Genomic DNA, 13,775 nt, shown 5'->3' with positions numbered 1-13,775 from the left:
ACCATTTGTGATATTAAAACAAATGTTCTTCAACAAATTTTTTCTATAACATTATATAGATTGCATTAATTTATAAAATGAAGGGTTTTAAAAATTCATTTTGACTTTGGAATAGTTATGGTCCTTCAATTAATAATAATGATGGTGATAGGAAACACCTATGTAGTATTCTCCATGTGCCAGACACTTTCCTAAATATTTTCCGTAAATATATTCATGTAATCCTCATGATAGTCCTATGAATGGATGGTAATTCTGTCTTCATTTTAAAGATGGGGAAATCAAAGAAGTTAAGTAACTTGCCCCAGATCACACAGCTAGTGCATTGCTCAACTTTGTTGTGCTCTGTTCTCTGTGTTTGGATTCTAGCATTTCATAGAATTCTAATAGTTTACTGTTGTTTGGAACTATAAGGTCAATATTTTAAGAGAAATAAGGGTCCTAGAAGAGGAATTTTTCTTTTTCTTTTCTTTTTAAGTGTATGTTTATTTTTGAGAGAGAGAGAGTGCAGGGGAGGGGCAGAGAGAGAGGGAGACAGAGGATCCTAAACAGGGTTCTCCCAGCCTCGACCTCACAAACCATGAGGTCATGACCTGAGCTGAAGTGGTCGCTTAACTGACTGAGCCACCCAGGCACCCCAAGAGATTTTTCTTTTAAGCTATTGCTATTTTGGGCAAAGAAAGATTATAATCCAGATTGTAAAATTTTAAGATATCTGTTTAACGTTACACTATTGCCAAAGGTTACCTTTAGGCCTGTTCCTTTTAATGTGATATGTAACTTTAAAATAGGGTGAAATGGGCTTTCTAAATGATGTGGGATATGAATAGTAGTGTGATAAATATTATAAACGGATCCAGAGCATCTGCTGTACAGATGGTAAATATAGTTTTAGCCTCAAAATTCATCAAAATTCTGCAGTTGCTCTATTTGAAGGAGAGATTTGTGTAGCTATCTGACCAATTTGATTGGTGATGAGAATAACTTGTTTTTGTCTATATAGAGAAATCTCATGAGAATCTTCTTACTGTGTCTTTGCAAAATGTTATTATTTAAGGTCCTGTCTGGTTTGTTTTTCCCCTAAGAAGTTTTTGCTTTTATTTCCTTGATAAGCATCTGAGAGTTTACTTAGTAACTATAACTGTTACAGAGAAATTACAGTGAAAATGTTTTCAACTTTGTTTGCAAGTGAAGATATAAAGGAAATACTACTAAGTGCTTTGAGCTAAGAGCAAAGGCCTGTGTGAGCATTTATCAAGGTCTTGTGCAGTGGATACTGTCTGCCAGATGCAAAGTCAGATAGGATAGTGTTCCAAAGAAGACAAGTTGGACGGACATTAAACACATTTAGAGGTTGCATGGAGAGGAAGGAGGTTGATTCACTCCTGAATTTATGAGTCCAAGAGATTAAAGAAACCTCTTGCTTTACTTCTTACAGGATTTAAGATAATTAGTGCTATCACATATACATTAAGGCAATTAGAGGGAAAGCATTTAAGAATGTAGGGAAATTTGATTACAGTGGATCTTACAGAGTACAAAGAGTCTGGTGTAGTTAGTAGGGAGGTGTTTAGGTAGAAATAGAGCTAAGCCAGTTGTAGATTAGCAAAAAAAGTAGATGAAAGTGGCAGGGGTGGGAGGAGTCTTTATTTAAGGAGCTGACTGTGGGTCATAAAGTTGAAGAAAATATTTGGCAATGGTCTGAAGGAACATGTATGGTGGTAATGGAAAGTGGAGAGGAAGAGGAGGAGGGAAATGGAAGAATGGAAGAAATGTGAGAGTAGAATGAAAATAAGCTCTAATATTCTCTTTGGTTCATTGGAGTATTAGCTTAGGTTAAACTGTTGTGATAACTCCCTAAATCTCAGTTCATTACTGTAGCCAAGTTTATTTCTCATATTTTTGTCCATTGTGGTTTGTCTGGGGCTTTGCTGTATATTCTCTTCATTCTGGAACTGAGGCTGAAGGACTAGCCCTTGTCTGGGACATAGCAGAAGGAAAAGAGAAATGTTGGAGACACACAATGGCTTTTAAAGCTTTTGTGGGGAGTAGCATGTGTCACTTCTACTCATGTTCGAATACCCATAGCCAAGGCTGACTTTAGTGAGTGGGAAGTATACTCTTATAGGGAGAGGCCCTTAGGGAGGGGCAGTAAGTATTTTTGAACAGATAATATTATCTACTGTAGTGTAATAGTATACTAAGAGAAGTGCTTGTTGGCAGTTAATATAATAGCCAAGATTTTGAGCAACACAGACATAAGTGGATTAGCTATGGCTAAATCTGAATCCATGTGCAGCCTGCTGCTGTTGGTTATGTTCAGAGAAATGAATGTACAGTGAAAGGAAACTTTTCATGAGCAGGTTTATTCATAATGCAATAGTTTTAGCATGTAATGTTTATTACATACTTACTTTTACACTCAATACATCATCCTAGGCTAAGAGAGATTATCATCATTGTTTAAAAAAAATAAAAATTGGTTTAATGAAGAACTAACTCCCAACCCTAGTAAAAGAGCTTCTTCTTTTGTATTCATTTTTTAAAAGTTTATTTATTTAGAGAGAGAGACTGCGTGAGTATGAGTGGGGGTGGGGCAGAGAGAGAGGGAGAGAGAGAATCCCAAGTAGCCTCCACACCATCAGCACAGAGCTGATACCACTATCAGTGCGATTGTGACCTGAGCTGCAACCAAGAGGCGCTAAACCTACTGAGCCACCCAGGTGCCTCACTTTTGTACTCTTCAAATAACATAATAATAGTAAATTTCTAATGCAGTTCTTTTTTTAAATATTTATTTTTGAGTGAGAGAGAGCCACACATACACAAGCGGGGGAGGGGCAAAGAGAAGGGGAGAGAGACTCCCAAGCAGGCTCCATACCATCAGCACAGAGCCTGACACAGGGCTCGAACCCATGAATGGAGAGATCATGACCTGACCTGAGATCAAAAGTCAGTTGCTTAACCGACTGCGCCACCCAGGCGCCCTTCTAATCCAGTTCTTTGCACATAAGTAAATGTTTTTGTTAGTTGAAAAAATGTGTCTTTGAGGTTTCAGTGTGGTCTATGATTAGACCAATTACTATGTCTGGCACAATACTGTGTCTTTTTGGGAAACATATCTCTATTTTAAGGACATGAAGAATATAAACCAAAGAATTGAAGATACATATCAACTATGGAAAATTTCTAGGTTATTCTCTAACAGATTAAGATTTTTAATGTATGTCAAATATATAGACCAACTTTGGCTTTGTTGTATTTCTTTGTGTCAGGTATTAGATTTTTAGTTTAGTTTGACTACCTCAAATTCCTTCATCTGTTGCACAGGTGGTAAGAAACAAATAGTACAGTATGAAACAAGAAATGAAGGAGAGAGGTAGACTAAGCAGGAAAGGAGAGTGGGAAAAGAAATAAAGGATGAAATCAAGATGACTGAGAGAAAATGAGATTTGATTAAGGTAAAGACACAGTGGTCTCAGGAAACAGCATGGTTAAGCAAGTAATTTTTTTAATGTCCCAAATAATAGCCACATTTTTCTGTGTGTGTGTGTGTGTGTGTGTGTGTGTGTGTGTGTTAAACCAAATCACCAATTGACACAGTATGACCTTATTTTTTTTTGGGGGGGCCTAACTTAGGTTTATACTCTTGATGTACCGGATGCATTCTATTACTGTTACAGTCCGGACCCTAGTAATGCAAATGGAAAAGATGCCATTATGGAAGCAATGGCTGAGCAGATAGTTACAGTATGTGCTACCCTGGATGAAAACCCTGGAGTAAGATATAAAAGGTAGAACACTCAATACTGTCTGTATATGTTATGCTTTCTATTTGATCTCCAATATAGAGGTAAGTAATATCTCTGGGCTAAAGTGTATTGGTTTGCAAGGTTTACTTTGCAAACTCCATGTAAAATTATGCTGTTCAAATAGCAGATTTAAAGTTTAAGGTTGAAATTTCCAAGCAACTAATAGCCCCCTGTTACTAAATTTCAGAGCTTAAATTTGGTATAATTTGCAAGCACTTTTTAAAAAATGTTTATTTTGAGAGAGAGCATGTCAGTGGGGAGGAGGTAGAGAAAGAGGAGAGAGAGAGAATCCCAAGCAGGTTCCACACTGTCAGTGCAGAGCCCAATATGGGGTTCAAACTCATGAACCCTGAGATCATGACCTGAGCTGAGATCAAGAGTTGGACACTTAACCGACTGAGCCACCCAGGTGCCCCTCAAATAAATAAGTACATTAATTAATTAATTAATTAGTTATTTTAAAAATTTACATCCAAATTAGTTAGCATATAGTGCAACAATGATTTCAGGAGTAGATTCCTCACTGCCCCTTACCCATTTAACCCATCCCTCCTCCCACAACCCCTCCAATAACCCTCTGTTTGTTCTCCATATTTATGAGTCTCTTCTGTTTTGTCCCCCTCCCTGTTTTTATATTATTTTTGTTTCCCTTCACTTATGTTCATCTGTTTTGTCTCTTAAAGTCCTCATATGAGTGAAGTCATATGATTTTTGTCTTTCTTTGACTAATTTCACTTAGCATAATACCCTCCAGTTCTATCCACATAGTTGCAAATGGCAAGGTTTCATTCTTTCTGATTGCTGAATAATACTCCATTGTATATATATACCACATCTTCTTTATCCATTCATCCATCGATGGACATTTGTGCTCTTTCCGTATTTTGGCTATTGTTGATAGTGCTGCTATAAACATGGAGGTGCATGTGTCCCTTCGAAACAGCACACCTGTATTCCTTGGATAAATGCCTAGTAGTGCAATTGCTGGGTTGTAGGGCAGTTCCATTTTTAGTTTTTTGAGGAACCTCCATACTGTTTTCCAGAGTGGCTGCACCAGCTTGCATTCCCACCAACAATGCAAAAGAGATCCTCTTTCTCCACATCCTTGCCAACATCTATTGTTGCCTGAGTTGTTAATGTTAGCCATTCTGACAGATGTAAGGTGGTATCTCATTGTGTGTGTTTTTTTTTTAATTTTTAATGTTTATTTATTTTTGAGAGATAGAGATACAGAGTGTGAGCAGGGTAGGGGCAGAGAGAGAGACATACACAGAATCTGAAGCAGGCTCCAGGCTCTGAGCTGTCAGCACAGAGCCTGACATGGGGCTCGAACTCAGGAGCGGTGAGATCATGACCTGAGCTGAAGTCAGACACCCAACCGACTGAGCCACCCAGACGCCCCTCATTGTGGTTTTGATTTGTATTTCCCTGATGATGAGTGATGTTGAGCATTTTTTCATGTGTCGGTTGGACATCTGGATGTCTTCTTTGGAGAAGTGTCTATTCATGTCTTTTGCCCATTTCTTCACTGGATTATTTGTTTTTTGGGTGTTGAGTTTGATAAATTCTTTATAGATTTTGGATACTAACCCTTTATCTGATATGTCATTTGCAAATATCTTCTCCCATTCTGTCGGTTGCCTTTTAGTTTTGCTGATTGTTTCCTTTGCTGTGCAGAAGCTTTTTATTTTGATGAGGTCCCAGTAGTTCATTTTTGCTTTTGCTTCCCTTGCCTTTGGAGACGTGTTGAGTAAGAAGTTGCTGTGGCCAAGATCAAAGAGGTTTTTGCCTGCGTTCTCCTCCAGAATTTTGATGGCTTCCTGTCTTACATTTAGGTCTTTCATCCATTTTGAATTTATTTTTGTGTATGGTGTAAGAAAAGTAGTCCAGGTTCATTCTTCTGCATGTCGCTGTCCAGTTTTCCCAGCACCACTTGCTGAAGAGAGTGTCTTTATTCCATTGGATATTCTTTCCTGCTTGGTCAAAGATTAGGTGGCCATACGTTTGTGGGTACATTTCTGGGTTCTCTATTCTATTTCATTGATCTGAGTGTTATTTTTTAATGTTTATTTACTTTGAGAGAGAGCATGTGTGAATGAGCGGGGGAGGGGCAGAGAGAGAGGGAGAGAATTCCAAGCAGACTCCCTGCTGTCAGAGCAGGGCTCAAACTCAAGAATAGCAAGATCATGACCTGCGCAGAAATCAAGAGTCAGATGTTCCACCCTGAGCCAGCCAGCTGCCCCCCAGTGGCCATTTTAAATAGATTTTCTGTTGTTTTTTTTAAGGAGCTAAAGTTTGACTTTAATACCGTGTACCTTTATTTATTTGCTTCTTTTTAAAAATAAGATGTACTGTGAGGCACCTGGGTGGCTCAGTCGTTAAGCATCTGACTTTGGCTCAGGTCATGATCTAACATTTCACAGGTTTGAGCCCCACATCAGACTCTTATGCTGACAGCTCAGAGCCTGCAGCCTGGTTTGGATTCTGTGTTTCCCTATCACTCTCTACCCCTCTCCTGCTCGTGCTCTCTCTCAAAAAAAATTAACATTAAAAATTTTTTTAAAATAAATAATAAAAATAATAAAAATTTACTGTAAAGTGCATAAATGATATATATATCGCTTGATAAATCATTCCAAAGTGAACATATCCCTCTAAACCTACCAAGGTCAAGAAATAGAACATAAACAGCATCTCAGAGGTTCTGCTCATAATCCTTCTTGATCACTACCCCCTTTTTTCTCCCCAAAGGTTACTACTATCCTGACTTTTAACATGTATTTTAGTTCTGCCTGGTGTTGAACGTGGTAAAAATGGAATCATATGAAATTTTTGTTTCTGCCTTCTTTGTTCAACATTATGTTTTGAGAGTCATCCATATTGTTGTATGTAACCAGACAGCTTGGATTTTAATCTCTGCTAATTACTAGCTGTGTGACCCTTCTGCCCTCAGTTTCCTTATCTATGAAATGGGAATGATAGTACCCACCTTATTAAGTTGTTGTTAGAACTCTGTAAAGCATTCGGGATAGTACATGACACTAGTAAAATGGTAGTAGTAAATATACTATGGTATTACTAGTAAGTATTATCACTCATTTCTTTTTTAAAAGTTTCTTTAAACATTTGCATGTGTCATGTTTGTTGGCTGAGCTGTTTAATTTCAAATTCATATACTTTATATTTAACTTACATTAAAATCCTACTTGTAGTTTCTCAAAGCATTCCTTTATGTCTTATGGACTGTTAAAGTGTAATTCTGACATAAAATTATTTCCTTTTGAAAATACTCTAAAGCTAAACATGTAATAAATTTTTCTTTATAGTTGCTATTTTATTTTTAAGGTATAAAACCTAAAGAGTCTTTCACTCTTGGAAGCCGTCACAATGAGATTTTTGAGATTGGTGTGCTAATTGAGGAGCCTTTCACAGAATTTTTCCCTGTAGATTCAGAAGTTATGCTAATGCCACTGGTCATGAAGTTGTAATTTAAACTATGATTTTATCATTTTAGAAGACTGATATACAAGACTTTATGCAAAAGATTATACTGGAAAGCTAATTAGGTGTTAGCACATTGGGATATCTCACACTGCTAGTAGGAAGGATAATTGGTCAACTCATTTGGAGAGTAATATGCTAGTATCTAGAAAAGTAAAAATGTTCTTCATGATTCAGCAATTATACTTTTAGATGTAGAAAAACATACATGGAGATACATTTACAAAGATATTTGTTTCACTTTTGTTCGAAATAGTATAAAATTGAGAATGATTTAAATGTCCATCTTTAAGGGGAGGCTGGGTGGGTATCTGACTTCAGTTTAGGTCATGATTTCACAGCCCATGAGTTTGAGCCCTGCGTCGAGCTCTGTGCTGACAGCTCAGAGCCTGGGCCCAGCTTCAGATTCTGTGTCTCCCTCTCTCTCTGCCCCTCCCCCCACTCATGCTCTGTCTCTGAAAAATGAATAAACCTTAAAAAAAAATTTTTTTTTAAAGTCCATCTTTAAGGGGATGAATACATAGAATCCAATATAATTATATGATGGAAAATTGTGTAAAACTAAAGTGAGTAAATTTGGTATGTGTATATCAACATAGATATCAAACATATATAACATATACTATTAAACATATGTAAAATAGTAAATATATATAACAGCATTGACAGGAAGAATACACACCAAATTCATGACAGTGGTTGCTATTGGAAGTGGATGGAGGTAGAGGAGAAGATTAGGAGTTGGGAAGGAAATAAAGGGACCTGCAGTTTTATTTATAATATATTATTTTCTTTAAGAAAATTTGAAGCACATATGATAAGGTTTACATTTGTAAAATCCAGACAAATTGGTATAATATTATATTTGATGTATTATTTGAACTTTTCTGTGTTTATAAAGTCTTTTAAATTAATAAATTATTGCATGGTTTAATTTTAGAATTCAGCTTTATGCTAGTATAACATGTGTTTTGAAAGAAGGATAATTGTTTGAACATTTTTTCCACTTATAGTAAACCTCTAGATAATGCCAGTAAGCTTGCCCAGCTTGTTGAAAAAAAACTTGAAAACTACTACAAGATTGATGAAAAGAGCCTAATAAAGGTAATGTGTAAAAGGCAAATAGTGATTATGAACAAAGTCTGTCTTATTTCTTCATAAACCAAAAAAATTATTGTTCATTTCCAGTGTTGATTTGAGAATCATTGATATAGATCCCCAGTATTGATTTAAGAATAATTAATATAGATGGTAGAGGGAACCTTAATAATGTTGTGGTTTAGTGGGGAAGATAAGAGTTTTGAAGTAAGGACTGTGTCCATCTCCTGGTTCTGCCATTTTTAATTCATAGATATGTTAGTTTGGACAAATAATGTAAGTTCTCTGTGCTTAAGTTTTTTAAACTGTAAAATGGGGATAATAAGGATACCTATTTTATAAAGTAGAGGGTTAAATGAGTTATTACTTTTAAAGTTCTTACAATGATGCTTGCTGAGTAAACATTTAATAGTTATTCTTATCTTACTGCTAGCTCTGTGACTTTATACAAATTATTTACTCTGAGTTGTATTTTCATCTATAAAATGGATGCGATAAACATATAGCTTGCTTGGTTGGCATGAAGATAGGTGAATTAACATGTTCAGCACGTATAGGAGTTTAATAAATGGCAGCTGTTATTATCTTATGAAGACAGTATAAAGTAATCAGAGACTGAGGTTGAGTCCTGGAGAATAGCAGCATTTAGGCTTGCGTTGGAAAATGAAGAGTCTGAGGAAACTGAAGGAGGTGCGGCCAGGGGGCTCGGAAGCCACATTAAATGAGCAGAAGAAACTGTTGACAGTTTAGAAGAGGAGATGGGCAAGGGAAACCACTGATACAGTGTTCTTTAATAAGTGAAATGAAAAAAATAATACATAGAATGTAGTGGGAACATAGGCAGTGGATTAATCTTCTAACTGGAGTCTTGGAAGGCATCCCAGAGGAGGCTCTTGAACTTAAAGAATGAGTACAACATGATGGAAGAAGGGGTTTGTTGCTTGGATAACAGGATTCTTTGGCAGAGGCATAGTGAAACAGGGAAATTCACAAATACCTGCACTGGATTAGGAGGGTATAAGCTTAGATATAATGTTAGCTTACAACTTTTAAGAGTTGCTAGAGGTCTGGTGAAAGCTGTTCTGGTGTAGTGATGAAGACAGTGGCTCAGTGTGTAGCATAGTAATAGTCAATGTATGTTGAATGCAGGAAGAGATACATGATGGGTATGTTAGTAAATATCCTTTTGTCAGTATGTTAGTAAATATCCTTTTGTCCTTTATGATTTCAATGAAAAAAAACCAAAAAACGGCAAGATCCACACAAAAAAACAAACTTGTACTTTCCATTTTTCTGCCTGGGAAATTATACATCCTTCAAATGCTTGGTATTTTTCCTTCATTTGAGAACATGATGAAGTGTCACATTCTTTTTGAAGCATTTCGTGACTCTTCAGGTCAAATGATACTTCCTCCCACGTATTGTCATAACCCCAAGCCCTGATATAACACTTACGTTGCACCATCTTTTTCATATTTGTATTTTTGAGGACCTATAACTTAAATGTATTGAAGGCTTGCCAAATCCTAGGCACTAAGTGTTTTATGGTGTTATTACATTAAATCTTTTTCTTTTTTTTAAGTTTATTTGAGAGAGAGAGAGAGGGAGGGAGGGAGGGAGGGAGGGAGGGAGGGGAGGGGGAAGGGGAGGGACAGAGGATCCAAAGTGGGCTCTGTGCTGATAGCAGAGAGCCTGATGCGGAACTCAAATGCACGACCCGTGAGATCATGACCTGAGCCCAAGTCAGACCCTTAACCAACTGAGCCACCCAGGTGCCCCTACATTAAGTCTTTACAATAATCTTATACAGCAGAGGTTCTGGTTATATTTTGTTTTACAAATGAGAATACTGAGATATTTAAGTTAAGCAATTTGTCCAAAGTCATTTGGCAAGAAAGTGGTCAAGACTGGGCTGATACCTGGATCTATGTGATTCCAGAGCCTGTATTCTTAACCACTGTATCATACTGTCTCAAGGTTTAAATGAGCAAATGTTAAATAAAACAATTTTTAAAGGTCTTTCTCATGTAATTTACTTATATCTGATATATGTAAATAAATAGGAAATATCTATCTAATGAGTTGTAGTTATTTCTGACTGCTTTAAATAATAATCCAAATAATTTATTATTTTCTAAAATAGAGCATATGAAAGATACTAGTATTAACAATACTTTTCCTAGCACTGTTATTCACTGTTTAATAATTACTGCTGTTTGTGAATTAATGATAACAAGGCTTTCATTTTGATTTGCCATCTTAGCTGGTATCAGTATAATCCTTTTAAATAGCATAATGGTTAAGAGCATAGGCATGGAATGAAACTGACATGGGTTTGAATCTCCATTCTGCTACTTACTAGCTATGTCATTTAGTCAGGTTGCTGACTTTTAAGCTCTAATGCCTTCGTCATATGGAGATATAATACCTGCCTCATAGGGTTGCTATAAGAATTGAGTAATATATATTTTTTTGCTTAGCACATGTGTAATACAAAGAGCCTAAGTAGTGACTGCTGTTCATAATTTATATCAGTTTTAATGTTTATGGAACTAAATTCCTAAGAAAATGGGTTTAGTGCAAGGCAGATGTTGCTTTTTTAAAACAAATTTTCACAATATTGTGATATTAAGTTTGGCTCCTTAATTATAAGTTTTCAGTTTTGTAGTCTTGGTTTTTCCCCTATTGTGCCACTCCAATTTTTCTGTTTTAATAGAACTTCACATTCTTAAGAATGAGACAGAAGAGGGGCGCCTGGGTGGCGCAGTCGGTTAAGCGTCCGACTTCAGCCAGGTCACGATCTCGCGGTCCGTGAGTTCGAGCCCCGCATCAGGCTCTGGGCTGATGGCTCGGAGCCTGGAGCCTGTTTCCGATTCTGTGTCTCCCTCTCTCTCTGCCCCTCCCCCGTTCATGCTCTGTCTCTCTCTGTCCCAAAAATAAATAAAAAACGTTGAAAAAAAAAAATTAAAAAAAAAAAAAAGAATGAGACAGAAGTTAGGAAAAGTCTGCTTTTGTTTTCTGAGATATTAACAAGGTGTTCACACAAATTGAAGTTTCTGAAGATAATTTTATCTTGTTATTCCAGGGTAAAACTCATTCCCAGCTCATAATAATTGATCGTGGCTTTGATCCTGTGTCCACTGTCCTGCATGAACTGACCTTTCAGGCAATGGCATATGATCTACTGCCAATTGAGAATGATACATACAAGCAAGTATATTTTGAAGGGCATATAAAGGGCATATACAAAAAGCATATAGAATATGAGCATTTAATGATTTGTGTAGGCACCAGAAATCTAATGCCCCTGTAACTTTGTTATTCAGAAACTTTATTATTCTCTTACCCCTATAATCATAGTGTATTAAAAAATACCTTGACCTTGTAAGTTAATGGGTAATTTGACTGCTTTGAAGCTTCTTTGATGTAGTTGCTTCCTTAACTATGTCTACAACAAAGCTACATTTAAACCAGTGGAATTTGGGCTTCTTGCTTATGTTAAGAGTAAATACCTGGCCCACTATTATATTTATTGAAGTGGAAACCATATTCAAACTTATTAGGCTGTAATTATTCTGAATCACCCACCCAAAGGTATCTGTGTGTATGTCTTGTCAACGTAATATCTTTAAGAAGATTAGAATACTGGAAAACTGAATAGGATAGCTATTGAGAATAGATATAGTCTTAACTAATTTAGTACCTATTGACTTAACTCTGATATAAGCATATTTACTTTAAAAGTGAGGCCAAATAGCTAAATGAAAAGTGAAATAATTTTTCTATTAGGGAACCATTTTACTGTATTTTTGTGAGTCATTATGAGTATATATATATATGTACAGGCATATGTATATTACATGTTATTTGATATCATAATCTCTAAGTCCAAATTGGCGTTTTTCAGCTAAGATTTACTGCTTGAGCATAGTAGTAAAAATGAAAATTAGTTTTCTGAAATTTTGTGTAAATTACTTCAGTAATTTTAATAAATTAAAAAGATCTTTTTTCTGTTGTATATATTTATGTATTTTCTATTGTATGCTTATTTGCATTCTGGTCAAATCCTGGCTTCTGAATTTCCTTCCTGTAATTTATATTACATCTGGTGACATAGAGAAATCAATATAGCTTATTTTTCTAACATAAAAGTAGTTTCAAACAGTTTATTGAGAATTTTCGGGAGAGAATAATACTGTTTACCTCTGTTGTCCTTTAGGTCTGTAAGCCTGCACTGCTCCAGAGATTAGAAAGGAATGAAACTAGTAGACACTGAAGGACTTGGCTCCAGACATTTCAGGCAGTTCTAACCTAGTATTTAAAATATTTATCCCCTTTAAATTTGCTGGCAAGGAAAGAAAGTTTTAATTTTTTTAAGAGTAAGGGAGAGACCTATTAAACAAACAAACAAACAAAACAAAAACACCAGCAATACTCCCTTTTATGAATCAAAAAAGTCCAGGGATAAAATGAGATGAAAGTTTGAACTCCCTATGGTTTGTGCTCCATTACAATTGTTAATGGAGACAGTACAAAGCAGGAAATTCAAAGTATCCATACTCTGTTTTTATATTAGTAATTTCTTTAAATGTACTTTTAAAATGGGGTTGTCATCATCTTTTAGTATTGTCAGGCTTGCTGTCTTAATCTTTGTTTATAAATCAAAGGTTAAAAGAATTATGTAAGTACAAAGTTACATTTTAAATGGCAGATAGGCTGCTGTGTCCTTAATGTATCTTCTGATTAAGCTCTCATTCTACCTTTGGGTATTTGCAATTAAGACTGCATAGGTAAATGGTTTTATACGTGGGGCCTGTAATGTTTGGAGCTATGGAAGTGGGATTATATTCATATAGTAGAAATCTATATTTATTATCTTCAGTTTAGAGCTGGGAAAGTTCAAAGCTGTACTTCCTAATCTTGGCTCAGGAAATTGACAGTTCCAAGGATGATTGAATCTCCTTAGCACTATAGATGGAAGGAGGCTATCTGCATTAAAAAAGAAGGGAGATGTTACATTTGGGGAGGCAGTCAAAAAGCCCATTTTGAGTAGTTTCATGAACCTCTTGAATTTCTACTCACCTCGGTAGGACTTATTAAGGCAATCAGAATTTTTTATGACTGCGTTAGTTTTTCTCTCATATCCTTTCTCATTCTTCATTGGAGATGTGGTTATAGGATTAGGGAAGAATGTAGAAACAGATGACACGTGTTTATGATTTTATATACTTGGATACATGTTTGTGAAAATGTGAACTCTGGAACACCTTCAGTATTTAATAGGCTACATTAGGGGTGACATTTAATAGGTGTTTAATAGTTGTGCTGATGGTTATTAGCACATCAAAATAGTATTTTAAGCAA

The 13,775-nt window shown here is 35.9% G+C and overlaps 1 protein-coding gene across 1 annotated transcript in view; it reads left to right on the top strand.

Moving 5' to 3' along the window:
• STXBP3 (syntaxin binding protein 3) overlaps nt 1-13,775 on the top strand; it is a 57,073-nt gene that overhangs the window by 23,447 nt on the left and 19,851 nt on the right. The window contains exons 7-9 of the mRNA XM_049616670.1: nt 3,640-3,794; nt 8,327-8,417; nt 11,497-11,621. Coding sequence (XP_049472627.1) covers nt 3,640-3,794; nt 8,327-8,417; nt 11,497-11,621 — 371 coding nt within the window. The remainder of the gene's footprint in view (nt 1-3,639; nt 3,795-8,326; nt 8,418-11,496; nt 11,622-13,775) is intronic.

The sequence above is a fragment of the Panthera uncia genome (assembly GCF_023721935.1).
Source record: "Panthera uncia isolate 11264 chromosome C1 unlocalized genomic scaffold, Puncia_PCG_1.0 HiC_scaffold_4, whole genome shotgun sequence".
NCBI classification, from domain to species: Eukaryota; Metazoa; Chordata; class Mammalia; order Carnivora; family Felidae; genus Panthera; species Panthera uncia.
The sequence above is the reverse complement of the archived record's forward strand: the minus strand, read 5'-3'. Positions and strand labels throughout refer to the sequence as shown.